Source organism: Neofelis nebulosa, chromosome 14, assembly GCF_028018385.1.
Source record: "Neofelis nebulosa isolate mNeoNeb1 chromosome 14, mNeoNeb1.pri, whole genome shotgun sequence".
NCBI classification, from domain to species: Eukaryota; Metazoa; Chordata; class Mammalia; order Carnivora; family Felidae; genus Neofelis; species Neofelis nebulosa.
In genome coordinates, this window is record NC_080795.1 from 790,988 (window position 1) to 806,690 (window position 15,703).

At 37.1% G+C, this 15,703-nt stretch overlaps 1 protein-coding gene across 2 annotated transcripts in view; it reads right to left on the reverse strand.

The window, feature by feature from the left end:
- PRKDC (protein kinase, DNA-activated, catalytic subunit) overlaps positions 1 to 15,703 on the reverse strand; it is a 219,433-nt gene that overhangs the window by 53,138 nt on the left and 150,592 nt on the right. For both annotated transcript variants that reach the window (XM_058698565.1, XM_058698566.1), the window contains 6 exons: positions 11,054 to 11,259; positions 8,781 to 8,919; positions 7,719 to 7,907; positions 6,794 to 7,018; positions 5,455 to 5,563; positions 4,152 to 4,263 (listed from right to left, as the gene is read on the reverse strand). In XM_058698565.1, the coding sequence (XP_058554548.1) occupies positions 4,152 to 4,263; positions 5,455 to 5,563; positions 6,794 to 7,018; positions 7,719 to 7,907; positions 8,781 to 8,919; positions 11,054 to 11,259 (980 nt within the window). The remainder of the gene's footprint in view (positions 1 to 4,151; positions 4,264 to 5,454; positions 5,564 to 6,793; positions 7,019 to 7,718; positions 7,908 to 8,780; positions 8,920 to 11,053; positions 11,260 to 15,703) is intronic.

Genomic DNA, 15,703 nt, shown 5'->3' on the forward strand with positions numbered 1-15,703 from the left:
GGGGAGGGGCAGAGAGAAAGGGAGATACAGAATCTGAAACAGGCTCCAGGCTCCGAGCTGTCAGCACAGAGCCCGACGTGGGGCTTGAACTCACGAACTGTGAGATCATGACCTGAGCCGAAGTCGGACGCTTAACCGACTGAGCCACCCAGGCGCCCCAAAAACAGACTCTTAAATACAGAGAAAAAAAAAAAAAGAAAGAAAGAAAAAGAGAAAGAAAAGAAACCTAAATAAATAAACCTAGATAAATGGAAGAACTATATACATATTAGAGAACTCTATATTGTCCAGATGGCAACTCCCAAACTTGCTCTATAGTGAAAATAAAATCCCAGACTCTGAGTTTTTGTTTTTGGCAGCAATGGACAAGGAGAGGGGCACCTGAGTGGCTCAGTAGGTTAAGTGTCTGACTCTTCATTTCAGCTCAGGTCATGATCTCATGGTTCATGAGTTTGAGCCCTGCACTGAGCTCTGCGCTGACAGCATGGAGCTTGCTTTGGATCCTGTCTCTCCCGTCTCTGTTCCTCTACTGTGCATGCGTGCTTTTGTTCTCTCTCAAAATAAATACATAAAATTGACAAGCAGATTCTAAAAATGTACATATAAATACAAATAACCTAAAATAGACAAAGCAATTTTCATAAAGAAAAAATTGGAGTACACATCCTATCTGATTCAAGACTATTTTAAAGCAACAGTAATGAGGACAGTTTGATACATGAAAAAAAAATGTATGTATATATAAATAAGGAATAGCACAGAGCATTCAAAACCAGACCCACACATATATGGTCACTGATTTTCAAAAAAGGTGCCAAGGCAATTCAATTATGAAAAGACTTTTGAACAAATGGGACTAAACAACCAGACAGCCATACAAAAAAAGCCATCAGAATATGTACCCCCACATCATACCATCTACAAATATTATCTTCCTTTAGATCATAGACCTAATGTAAGAACTAAGACTATAACATTGCTAGAAAAAATGCAGAATAATTTTGCAAGATGTGCCTGTACTGTCAGTTTGAAGGGGCTCCGGCTGGGCAAATCTGAGACAATTTGAACATGAGATAAGTAAGAACAGCAACAGATTACATTCCATTAAATAAAACTGGAATACATGATTCTGTATTGATAACTAAAATTCAAGTAAATGAATAAACAAATAGATGGAGAAGGGAAGGCTCTTCCTTACACTAAGATGTATTCTGATAAATATGGAACAAGGGCTGGAGTTAGAAAATCATCACCTTGCAACTATCATTGTTAAGACTGGTTTGGGCTAAAAGTCATCCACAGATACAAAATACAGAGGGCTAAGTCTTAGGAGAAGCAGGATATATGCATGTTTCAAAGCTTCTCCCACCCTTTTTATTAGTGGCAAAGAAAAAAAAAACAGGCTTAAAACAAAAACAGGCATTATACACTGAACACCAGATAATATTTTTTCTGAGTTCTCATTTTTTATTATGTATGTATGTACGTATGTATGTATTTTAAGTTTGTACTTTAATTCCAGTTAGTTAACATACGGTGTTATGTTAGTGTCAGGTGCACAATATAGTGATTCAACACCTCCATACAACACCCCATGCTCATCAAGCCAGGTGCCCTCCTCAATCCCCATCACCTATTTCACCCATGCCCTGCTCCCCCCACCACCCCCTCTGGTAATTCAGTTTGTTCTCAATAGTTAAGAGTCTGTTTGAGAGGTTTGCCTCTTTTTTTTCCCCTTTGATCATTTGTTTTGTTTCTTAAATTTCATGTATGAGTGAAATCATTTGTATTTGTATTTCTCTGACTGACTTCTTTAGCTTAGCATAATAATACCTTCTAGCTCCATCCATATTGTTGCAAATTTCATTCTTATTATGGCTGAGTCTATTGTGTATATATATACCACATCTTCTTTATCCATTCATCAGTTGATGGATACTTGAGCTGTTTCCATAATTTGGCTATTATTGATAGTGCTGCTATAAACACTGAGGTGCATGTGCCCCATCGAATCACTATTTTTGTATCCTTTTGGTAAATACTAGTAGTGCAACTGCTGGGTTGTAGGACAGTTCTATTTTTATTATTTAATTAATTTATTAAATAATTTTTTTAATGTTTTATTTTTGAGAGAGAGAGACAGAGAGACACAGCACGAGCGGGATGGGACAGAGAGTGAGGGAGACACAGAATATGAAACAGGCTCCAGGCTCTTGAGTTGTCAGTACAGAGCTTGCTGGGGGACTTGAACCCATGAACCATGAGATCATGACCTGAGCCGAAGTTGGACACTCAACCAACTGAGCCACCCAGGTGCCCCATTTTTAACTTTTTTAGGAACCTTCATACTGCCTTCCAGAGCGGCTGCACCAGTTTGCAGTGTGTTACCTACAGTGTAATAGAGTTCCCCTTTCTCCACATCCTCACTAGCCCCTGTTGTTTCTTGCGTTGTTGACTTTAGCATTCTGACAAGTGTGAGGTAGGATCTCACTTTAGTTTTGATTTGTATTTTCCTGATGATCACTAACATTGAGCATCTTTTCGTGTGAAAGACCAGACAATATTTTAACCAGGCAATCAAAATTACTATTACCAGTAAAAAGCGCATGTACATCCTGCTTCTAGATGTAATACCCTGAAAATATTTCACTTAAGTAGTATTTTAACTATGGATGTACCACCTGAACCTAACCGTGAGAATATACAAATGCAACCTGAGGAACATTTCTCTAAAATGTCAATGTCATAAAAGATGGCTAGGAAAGTGTTCCAGATTAAGAGGCCAGAAAGACATATCGATTAAATGCAATATGAGATTATGGGCTGGATATCGTCTTAGAAGGGGAGAAAATGCTTTAAAGGACACTAATGGGACAACTGACAAAACTGAAATTGGGGCTGTATTAAAAAAGAAAACAGTGAAGTTATTATTGTACTGGTGTTATATAAAACAATACTCTCTTAGGAAATGCACACTGATAAAGAGACACATATATGTATACCTTAACTTCAAATGGTTCAGAACATAATTATGTATGTGTGGGGAGAGAAAATAAAAAAGCTAATGTGGCAACATGTTAAAAATGTTTGAAAACATTGGACTGCGTAAAAAGTACGCCGTTCATGGGAGTTCTACTTTTCTTTCAACTTTTCTACAGATAAGAACTTACCTCAAAATAAAGAGTAAAAAAAAAGAAGTACAAAAAATAAAAAGCAAAAACCAAACCAAACCAAACCAAACACCTGTAGTAGCAGAGGAAATAGGATATAATGGCAAGAACACCACACGGGGCCACAGTCCTTGAGTCCCACTTCCTGTGCATACTTGCACAAAATAATTCAAGACCTCTCTGATTCTGGTGCCTTATCTCTGAAATACATGGCTAGTATCTGCCTCAGGGATTACCTGGGTTTCCACAGGGCAAGGAAAAGCTGAGCGTATGAAAATGATCTCAAATCTGGTAAAGTGATACATACAGTTATGAAATAAGAGTCAGGAGGTAGAAGGCACGAGTGCCAAAAATCCAAATTATAATAGAATAGTAACAAATCACGAAGCAGTGTTTTCTTTGCTGCCATTTCAGTTGCTAACATTTGGCCCTGAGACAGAAGCAGGTGGACCACTGCCCCCGCTGCTCCCCTGCTTTCTCTCACTGCCAACAGTGTGTTCACAATCAACCTCCCAGCACACGATGAATTCAATGTCAGTGGGCAGCAATTCCCTGGCAGGGGATAAGCTGGGACAAAGGACACACTGCTGACATGGAGAGCTGTATGAGAACAATTTACACGAGAAATCAGCAAGATGAGCCTGATCTATACACTACTAGGCTCACACCCCACATTTTCCTAAACACCCATTTTGGAGACAAACCATTCTGGCAATTTCGTAAAAATCCACATTCAGTTCAAAAAGATCACATCTTGGGGCGCCTGGGTGGCTCAGTGCGTTAAGCGTTCGACTTCGGCTCAGGTCATGATCTCATGGTTTGTGGGTTCGAGCCCCGCATCAGGCTCTGTGCTGACAGCTCAGAGCCTGGAGCCTGCGTCAGACATTCTGTCTCCCTTTCTCTCTGCCCTCCCCCACTCACACTCTGTCTCTCTCTCAAAAATAAATAAACATTAAAAAAAAAAAAGAGATCACATCTTACCGATTTGTGATGATGTCATCCCAGATGTTCATTGGATCCATTGTAGCATCAGGGTATCTGTTTGTCCAGGTTTTTAGAAGTCTCCTAAGGGGAGCTTGAGATGATAAATTACCTAAAAATATTAGAAGATGGCTATATCCACAGCTCAATGATAAGAGCAACTTACAAAGTAGGGCTGCCATTAGTAAATAAAAACTTAATTCAAATTTCTTGACCAAATTAAACATTTTTGTTTTGTCTTTCACAACAGGAATACAAAGTTACCATAGTAAACCTAATATAGGTTATTACAACTCAATTTCTTAAGACACAGAGTAAAAATGGGGAAATAAACATACACAATTTTTACATTTAGCACAGATCCACAGTCTTTCATCTACAATTCCAAAATCTATAAAGGATCGAAACCTGAAATCCTTTCATAGGGCTGCAGCCAATTTTCTTGTTGGCAAAATCTGATCTGAATCAGCATAGGGATACTTATATTATAGTCTTAGTTTATGCAATTTTTGTGAATTTTCATCACTTAAGCCGGAGACGCATCATTGTGTTGAATGACGAAATACTGCCTCCGACCTTGGTACCTGTACAAGGTTACATGGTAATAATAGTAACCAAAGCAATCGGGACTCAAGAGATTCATGACAACCCTCAGGAAATTTAAATTTCACACTGATAATGCTTAAAGCTTTAGTTTCTTTCTGTTGGTGGGAAAGTAGTGGTTAAGAGCATAAGCTTAAATCAGACAGTCCTGGGTTCAAAATCTGAATCTTTCACATATTAGCTTAGGTAAGTTATTTATTTATTTATTTAAAAAAATTTTTTTTTCAACGTTTTTTATTTATTTTGGGGACAGAGAGAGACAGAGCATGAACGGGGGAGGGGCAGAGAGAGAGGGAGACACAGAATCGGAAACAGGCTCCAGGCTCCGAGCCATCAGCCCAGAGCCTGACGCGGGGCTCGAACTCACGGACCGCGAGATCGTGACCTGGCTGAAGTCGGACGCTTAACCGACTGTGCCACCCAGGCGCCCCAATATCGTGTGGGGATTACCCCACTCTTCTGAAAGCTTCTTCAAGCTAGGCAATATGTTTTATTTGGCTTTGCATCCCCAGTGCCTAGAATAGTGCTTGTCCATCTTAAACATTTATTTCAATGACCTCAAAATATGTATTTGCAGCATGAACTCAAAGTATTTTCTAACCCACACATTCAGTACATGTTTCACTTTCACTAAGCAAAATAATCATACCAAAACCTTTCCATAAGTATAAAAGAAAAAAAGGTAGTCTAAAAAAATTACCTTGTTTGCTTATAAAACTGATGAACTCCTGAATTTCTATAATAGTTTGTACAGACTGCACTTTGGTGAGTCTACTTCTGTGTAAGAGAACGTCAATACTTGAGTAATTCTAGAAAAAAGATATTTAACATTGTTTTTAAATCAATTTCCTACTTTAAATTTTAATACAGTTCCCTAAAACATGAAATACAGCAACTACCTTACATCAATTACAAAAATGTGTCTCAGAATAGTTAATAATTAGCTCATAGAAGCAATTAACAAACGGTTCAAAATTTTTTAAATAATTCAGGTTTTTAATCACATTTTGGCTCAATGAAGTCAATAAAATCAATACAACTGGGCTACTGTTGCCTCTATTGACCACCAGTTTTTAAAAATCACAACATCCTATAAAGTAAAACTGCCAACTACAGAAGCCAACTCCTTCTTCTCCAATAAACTTCCTCTATTAAGCAAATTCAAAAAATTTTTTAAAATAACGATACTGAATGAATATGCTTCTATGATCAATATCAGCCAATGATAAATGTTAATTAATAGGCTCTATGAAGACACTGACTTTAAAACCAAATATCAGAAGATTCTCATAAAAGCAAAAAGGAAAGAAGGTATAATGGTGGAAAATGATCAGGGAAGATTAGTTCATACCCTCCACAAAGCAACCAAACTTCCATTCAGCCACTCTAGATGAAAAGTCTACTCTCAAGTGTTCTTTAACAGCACAACCCTATGTGTTAAGTAACTTGAATTTAAACAAAATCTTGGAAGAAAAAAATAAAACCCAAGGAAAAGCCAAAAACAAAAAAACAAACAAAAAAAGAACTTCTTAAACAGAAAACCAAAAGGGACTAAAAATGCATTAAGCCATTTGCAACTACGTGGATGGAACTAGAGGGTATTATGCTAAGTGAAATTAGCCAGAGAAAGACAAAAATCATGTGACTTCACTCATATGAGGACTTTAAGAGACAAAACAGATGCACATAAAGGAAGGGAAACAAAAATAATATAATAACAGGGAGGGGGACAAAACAGAAGAGACTCATAAATAATGGAGAACAAACTGAGGGTTACTGGAGGGGTTGTGGGAGGGGGATGGGCTAAATGGGGAAGGGGCTTAAGGAATCTCCTCCTGAAATCATTGTTGCACTAGATGCTAACTGATGTAAATTTTAAAAAAATAAAAAATAAAATTTAAAAAAATGCATTAAGACAAAGGACAAAGTGAAAAGATTTTAGAAGAAACTTTTTGTGTGTTGATTTTTTTTGTTCATGAGTTTATGGACTTAAAAGTATCACAGAAATGGTACATTTTAGATGGGTGTATCTGTATTACCTGCATAAAAATCTGAATGCAATTTTCAATATAATATTTGGCTCTATCAACATCATCTTGTAAGATGTAAAGAAGACTCAATTCCTGACTATAATGCAGCTCAATAAGAGCCTTCTGAACCTCCTTGTTCACAGCCTCATCAATAAATGTCAGCAGGGACTGGTCAGCCTCCCCTTGAAGCAGTAACTTCAGCTTGCTGCGGATCATGTAAGGTAGATAGGTCTCCTAAGGAAGAGAAGACTACTTGTAACTTCAGAAAAACAATATGAGTTATTTTATTACTACAATATCCATTGGTATAATTTTGTAGGTCCAGATTTAGATCCAAAGTGACAATGTTTGATGTTTCAAACCGAAAACTACAATTCTTAGGACACATTCACTTAAAATTATTGATTTTTGTAACCACAAAATACACAGAAACATGTTGTATGGAAAATGGGAGCTACTTTTAGCTGAAAGATCTTTGGATGTTACACACAAGTGAGGAATCTACAAGCACAGCCAAGACAGTTGCATTGTGGGGACCAGGTGAGTCATTTCCCTCCAAGAGTTGGGGTGATCCCATGGGAGGGGAACCATGTCACCCCAGGGGTAAGGGCTACCCCATGTGTATCCTGTGTCTCAGGGCAGAGACACCAAGAAATATTCTTCCATGTAGTTATACTATGGATATTAATGTTTATTTTTAAATGCATCCCATTTACTTGGAAAGGAGTGGCCAAAAGTGGCTAAAAAAGAGATTTAAAAAATGGCTACAGAGATTTAACAATACTATGGAGTTGTTGGGGGGAGTCAGGTTACACAAATGTTTTATGCTTTATAACTACTACCTTGTTTTTGAAAAGTTTTAAACAATTTCATTAATTAGAAAACAGCTATCTATAATATTTATCTCAGTGACTTCAAATGTAATTCTACCCACCTGATAAAATGGTTCACTCCACATTTTATTTAGATCTGGAGGGTTTTCATTGTCAACGCTGACTATAGAACAGTATGCCAATGATTTCCACTCAGCAAGCTGGTTGTAACAGTCGAGGGATGCAAGTTCCCAAAAATCCTTCTCAGCTTCAGTAGGCTCACCATCTACCCATTCTTGTTTATTGAGAGCCTCATGAAGAAAAGTTCATACAGTTATTTTAAAAGTTGGAAGGAATAGAAATGAAAACATTTGTATTATAGGTAGTAAACTATTCATGCTAAGGACAATAATTTTCAGATTTATGACAAGGGGAGAGAAAAGAGAAAACAGAGTAACACTAAATGGAAGAAAAAAAACCAAAAGAAATCTCACAGGAACAAATCAACATAACAACCAAGAGGAAACGATTTCTCTGAGAAACTTACCAATGAAGCCAATTAATAAACTGAAGGTTCTGAATGACCCAAAATTTGATCTGAATCAGTACTGTGGATTATTTACTACTTAAAGAGCTCTTAGATTGAAAATTAGAAAATAGGACATTTACAGAAAATTGCAAAGGACTTTTACAATCCGGACTGCTCATTCAAGAATCTGATAGGTCATGGACTCTGAATTTAAACTACTTGCTAGACATCTATACCTAGATAGCCACTGGCAACTCAAAATACAAACTGTACAAAGCTGAACTTAGTCATCTCCAAACCAATTTTTACCTATCTCTTTATAAAGTTTTTACTTACTGAAGGAAAACAATCTACCCTTAGAGAAATTATAGAATAACAGCAGATACTGAAATAACATCTTAACAGTTTTACAGCATTTGGTATGAAATGCTTTCTCTTTTATTCAATGATGTTTTCTTAAAAAGAGTAAAAGATAAAGCAATAGTTATTTCACATTTTGTTGTTATGAAACTATTCTCTGCTACTAATTTTTGTGTAAAAACCAAGGAATAAAGTTGAAACATTACAAAACTCTAAATTCTAAAGGTAACAGTTTTTCCAATCAGAAAACAAAAGTGCTTAAGCAACTGGTATATTTGCTAGTGATCAATTTTACCTCATTATACTGTTTAGCAGCTTCAGAGTAATCGCTTCTTGCCTCTGCTAATACCGCATTCTGAGTGATTTGCTTTGTTCCTATCTCACTACTAAAAATACCACGGAGGACGTCATATTCTCCAATTGATCTATACAGTCTAAAAACAAGCCAAAAAGAAAGTCCAAATCAATGACTACATCAATATTTTTTAAGTTTTTATTCTAATGAAATGATATTAAATCCAGATGTCACATTATCTTAGCCAAAAAGGATATATGTTTTTTTTGTTCTATAAATATAAAATCTTACACACTATGAAGTTACCATTAGGTTTTACTACTTTAGTCATACAGGAAGCAGAGATTATTCTAAAGAGCATTTAAAGTGAAATCTGAAAATATTGTAAGTTTACACTGGGTAAATTGTGTCATTAAATAAGACCATTCTGTGTTAATCCATTACAGTAATAATGCACATACCAGTGGGTGACCTATTTGAAATCCTGTCTAGACCTAAAATTTGGAACATAGCCAAGAGTCCAGAGTGAGTAAAAATTAATCCTGCTTCTAATAAAGCCATGTTTTAATCCACATTCTATGGGCCATCTTGATTCTACTGACAAGTAATTTTCTTACAGCCTTACTATATGCTTGAGCACCCATTCTTCTCTTCACATTAACAAAAATCTACTTTATCCCTTCAACCAAACTTCCTCTGTTAAGATATTCTCAAGTAAATTTTTAATAAGTTTGTTCCCTTCCCCTACAATTTTTTTCCCCCTCTTTTAAGTTTCAACACAAATGTTATCTCTTCCTGATGCTGCAGTCACCTGGCCAGCCAGTGAGGACTGCTTCCTCCTTGGCTTTCCTGCAGTTGGGTCCTTTCGCAGGTATGAAATCTCATGTACTTATTACATCAAAAAAGCCCCACGGGCTCTCTCAGAGCCTAAGGATTCCAAATTTAGATAAAAATCTAGTAGACACGGCCCTCTCTTTGCCCTGCTCATAGAGGCTTATGGGTAACAAGTCAGAGGCAGAGGTGGGGAGATGGGAGGTAGGACAACAGCTCACAGTCCAAGAGCTCAAGAGGAGATGAGAATTACAAACATTTTTCAGTAGCTGGAAAAGAGATCAGTCTCACATCCACCTTGCACTGGCCCCATGGTCCCAGGATGATACGCACTATAACATGGTCAAAATGATGACCCAAATCATCAACAGGCAAAATTATGTTCTCACTACTCTGTTTGAAAGGAATGTAAAATATTATATGTAAATTATGAAGAAGTATTAAATAAAGTTAGAAAACAGTGTTTAAAGTTTAGGCTCTAAAAGTTGTGTGCTTCATTTACCCAGAAAATACACATGAGTTTCTCATTCTCTGAAAATATTAAATATACAAACTGTTACTGACTGTTCATCTACACATCTGGAACAACAGGATAACAACAGCTCCTTAGACAGAAGCAGTATTAGCCAAGACGCACCCTCTGAACTGCCCTCTGTCTTGCCTCTCAGAGATCTCACCACCTCCCATTTCATGTTATGGTTAGTTATACAGGAAAGTACATATATTTCCTACTGGTTGGCTACTTTTGTGTCTGGGAGATATGTTTAATTCTTCTTAGCACCTGACATAATGTCTTGTTCACACATAATGCTCAGTTAAGATATGAATAGTACAAGGATTCCTCACCTTTACTTTTATTCTCTTTTTTCCTAGAAACTGAAGATCTAAAAATCAGCACTAAAAAATATAAGTTCAAATTTAATTTTAACCTAATCTAACATCCTTCTCAGAATTAGACACTGGCTTTTTTATAATGAAACCACAAGTAAGGAAAAAAAACACACATAATGCAAAATGGCATAGAATGACAAAATGGAACTTGTTTTTCCTAAATAAAGTAATTGGATTAAATTGTCTATAAGAGTTTGAGTCCTGCTGAAAATAAATTATCCTCAATTCCATTTAAGTAAAGCAGTAAAAACATACAAAACTAAGTAATGGCCACACTTTACAGGAAACTAAACTTGGTAGTTAACACCCTGAGTCCTTTTAAAAGGACTGTGTATGTTTAATTAATTAATCTTTCCTGGAGCAAGACATTCCTTGTTGTGACAACTATTCTTAACTCATGGAATGGTACTTAGCCAGAGAGATTTTTCAAAAAATTTCACAAAAGTGTTATGGTCAACTTTATTTGCTCATTTTCTGCCAAAATGAAAAGATTTTTGTGTATTACTTTAGTCAAATTCACTGTTCTCCCAACAGTGGATCACAAAGCTTACTTAGCAAGTTCCATCCATCTGACGACATCAGGTGAGAGGCGAGTCCTCCCCTGAAACCGCTTGGCAGGTGGCTCTGGTGGTAGCAGCTGGAGCAGGGCCTCTTCAAGGAGGCGGATGCCCACGGGCTGCTGCAGGCTGGCCAGGCAGCCAGCACTGACAGAAGCTGGGTTGAGGCTCAGCAAGTCTGTGTGTTGGCAACTGATTTCCTATGAAACCACAAACACATGCAGCTATTTAGGCTGTGATACTTTGACCGTATCTTCACAAGTGAATAACTCATTTTACTAAACATGAAAGAACATTTTGATGTAAGTAGTGATAGAACCAGAAAATTCTGTTTAGAATTGAATAGAATAGAATTTAGAATAGAATAGAATTCTGTGTAATTCTATTAACAAAATTTCCTCAACATTCAGCTTGCTCAAAGGAGGAAATGATCTTTGATTTTTACACTATCAATTTAGAGATTACTTTAAAGAAAAGTACTAGCAAATTATGAAAAATTATATGCTCTATATATCTAGGCATCAATTGCAGTTTCCAGGAATATTTAGCCTGAACGGGTGAGAAAAGCAGCTGAAACACAGATTTCATATCCAAACACCAGAAAGTAGGTACTTATTTCCATTACTCTAATTAACATCTTTTTTTCCATCTCCTTCCACCCAGGGGCTAACCTATTCACAATAATATTGAATAAGAGGATTTCAGGAATTATATATTGGCCTTTACTTTGTAACTCTCAATTTGAGAGTCCTATATACACCAATAAAAAATAAACTACAAATCAATATGCAGAACAATATAAATAGTATGGCAGGGTCACCTGGGTGGCTCAGTCATTTGAGCAGCCAACTTTCAATTTCAGCTCAGGTCATGATCTCCCAGTTCGTGGGATTGAGCTTCCCATTCTACTCTGTGCTGATACCATGGAGCCTGCTTGGGATGCTCTTTCCCTCTCTCTCTACCCCTCCCCCACTCACATGCACATGCACACACACTCTCTCAAAATTAAATAAACTTAAAAAAAATACATTTGATTAAAAAAAACAGTATAGCAGCATCTTCATTAAAACACAGCTGAATGTATGCATATAGTTCTTGTGTGGGTGTGTACGTCTGTGTATGCACATATATGCAGGTATCTGGAAAAGACAGTAAAGACAGTCCCCACTAAGCCACATCCACACCACCTTCCTCCCAGCTGTGCCATGCATGGACTACTTACTAAGTCTAACTAAGCCAACTTAAATTCTACATTAGAGGTCTTGAAAGAATACAGATTCTCCAAAGTAAGCTAGCAAACAAAAATGTCTATTAGAAGGAACTAGTGGTACAGGAAAAAAATCCATATAAAATTAATTAATAACACAGCGAAGCCTCAGTCTTAGTTGAGGTGTCAGATTTTGAGATAACATCTGCTAATTTAGAGAGAGAAACCCTGAGTTACACAAGACTATTTTAAAATAAATATACTTTTAATTTTCAAGGAATCATTTCATTCTATAAATATTTATTGAATGCCTTCTATATTCTAGACACTGTAGTTGTCTACAATGTTGTAGACAATGTTGTCCCTGACATTAAGATTTATTCCCATTGCCAATAGAAGTCTTTTGTGAAATAGTTGTAAATAAGTAAACAACTATTACTGGGATATTACTCCTCTATATGTAAATGCATTCTCACAATTTAAGTTGAGTTCTGCAAGTATATTTTCAAGAAGACTGACTCTTCTGTATAATCTTGTTGACAGTATCATTTTACTTTATAAAGAGTGATTTGCTAAGCCAAAAAAACTTCAGCTGACTGATTACACTTCTTATAAATTCCAAAAGAGAATAAAGTAATGAAGTCTAATTTGTAAAATGATGACTGCCTAATAGAATTAATAACAATATTTTTTGTTTGGACTCTTATCTCACTGTAGTAGGTGAAGGCAAGGGCCATTTCTTCATTTCAAATATTCCATAGTTGTTAAATAAAGATTTACACATAAAATATCCTCATTAGATGTTTTGTAAAGAAAGCCAAGGGGCGCCTGGGTGGCTCAGTCGGTTGAGCTTCCGACTTTGGCTCAGGTCATGATCTTACACTCCATGAGTTCGAGCCCCGTGTCAGGCTCTGTGCTGACGGCTCAGAGCCTGGAGCCCGCTTCCGCTTCTGCTTCTGTGTCTCCCTCTCTCTCTGACCCTCCCCCATTCATGCTCTGTCTCTGTTTCAAAAATAAATAAACATTAAAAAAAAAATTTAAGAAAGCCAAAAAAAGTTTTTTAAAGTTTATTTGTTTTGAGAGACAGAGAAAACAAGCAGGAGAGAGGCAGAAAAAGGGAAAGAAAGAAAATCCCAAGCAGGGTCCACACTGTCCATGCAGAGCCCAATGTGGGGCTCAAACTCACAAACCAGGAGATCATGACCTGAGCCAATGTTAGATGCCCAACCAACTGAGCCACAGAGGCACCCCAAGAAAGTTAAAATTTTATATGAAGTTCAAACAAGCGATGAATAGCATAAATGTATTTAACATCTGTTAAATTAAACCAAATTAACATCTGTTTGCCAGTCACTGACTGGGATACAATCAGGATAGTCTGACAAATACAGGATATGCAGCAGACAAGAAACTCATTCTGAGATGTCATGGTGGGGCAGTGGCATCTCAAAGAGACCCTACCCCTTGCTAGAACAAGAAGTCACATAAATGCCATACCAAATGTGCTAAGACGTCATGGAGAGAGGGAAAATAATCATAGTTTCAGAAATGAACCACAAAGTTGTAACAGCAAATGCTGCAAATTGCAGGCACTAACTTGCATTCATGTTGCTTTTTCCAAAGGCAATGCCAAATTGCAAGCTCTAGAGCGAGTAGAAGTAATTTATTTACTTAATGACGGTTAATGACTCTCTTAAAAAACAATGGAAAAAAACAGCTTTTAAAAATAAATATAGGGACAAAACTAGGAATTCAGATTTTAAAAAATCACTTCAGAATACAGTGTAAAGAGAAACTTCTTTTGAAATACTGACTGATTCAATGCAATTTCTCAAATCTTATCTTTAGTGTAGCCAGGAGGAAAATAATGAAGGAATTCTACTTGTAAATTATAAACCAATAAAAATAGAACTAATATATAAAAAGAAACTATATTAATAGTTTCATGCTACATCAGAAAGAACAAAACAGGAAAACCAAGTGTTTCATCTCAGGGAATTATTACCCAATTAGTTTGCAAACCAAAGCTACTGATAAATAATATTAAATAACATTATTTTATTTTAAAGTTTATTTGTTTACTTTGAGAGAGAGAGCATACAGGCTGGGAAGGGGCAGAGAGAGAAGGAGGGAGAATCCCCAGCAGGTTCCGTGCCTTCAGTGCAGAGCCTGACACAGGGCTCAATCTCATGAACCATCAGACTATATCCTGAGCTGAAATCAAGAGTCGGATGCTTAACCGACTGAACCCCCCAGGCGCCCCAAGAATATATATGTATTTTAAATTACCCCAGGGAGGTTACCAGTTATAAAAATACTAAAATGAATTGAAAAGGTTTTCCATTAGGGGTACCTACGTGGCTCAGTCGGTTGAGCGTCCAACTCTTGATTTTGCTCAGGTCATGATCTCAAGGGTTATGAGTCTGAGCCCCACATTGGGCTCTGTGCTCTCAGTGCAGAGCCTGCTTGAGAGTCTGTCTCCCTCTCTCTCTGCCCCTCCCTGCTCTCTCCCTCTCTCTCTCAAAATAAATAAATAAACTTAAAAAAATAAAAAATAAAAAAAGGCTTTCCATTAGGGAATTTGTAATGATCGTGTTTTGAACGGCAGAGGAAACATTTCTTATATGAAAAAGTAACCTTCCAATAAGCATGTTTAAGTAGTAACTCAAAGTATGCCTCTATTAATATCTGCTCAAACTGTATTACCTTAGCATGACCTTCTCTGACCACTCGGTCTAAGTACACAGCCACCACCCTGATCAAGAGGCTGTCTCCCTCCCTGCTTCATTACTACCCTACATTACTTTAGTACTCTTGTAGTACTCAAGGTCGATGACTACTATGTTATGTTATCTTCTGTATTTGTTTATTGTTTGTCACCCACTGTAATTCTAGGAGGGCAGAAATTTGTGCTTCTTCCATTACTCACTGTCCCCACAACTTACAACAAAGTCAGGAATGTGCTCAGTCAACATTTCTTAAAGGCACTCAGGAGGCAGGAAATAATTTGGAGAAATAGTACCTAAGGAAAAACTACTAACAACATACAGGGTTTAACCAAAACACTAAAGGGACTGGCGTATTAAAAATCAGAACACTTTTACACCAAGGCTGATTTCTAATTATCCTGCCATATATAAGGTTTTTTTTTTAATTTTTTTAATGTTTATTTTTTTGAGAGGGGGAGAGAGAGAAAGAGAGAGACAGAGAGACAGAGACAGAGCGTGAGCAGGGGAGGAGCGGAGAGAAAGGGAGACACAGAATCTGAAGCAGGCTCCAGGCTCTGAGCTGTCAGCACAGAGCCCGACGCGGGGCTTGAACCCACAGACTGCGAGACCATGACCCAAGCAGAAGTCAGACACTTAACCGACTGAGCCACCCAGGTGCCCATGTAAGTTTGTTTAAAAAACAAAAAAACGAATAAATTACACCTCATC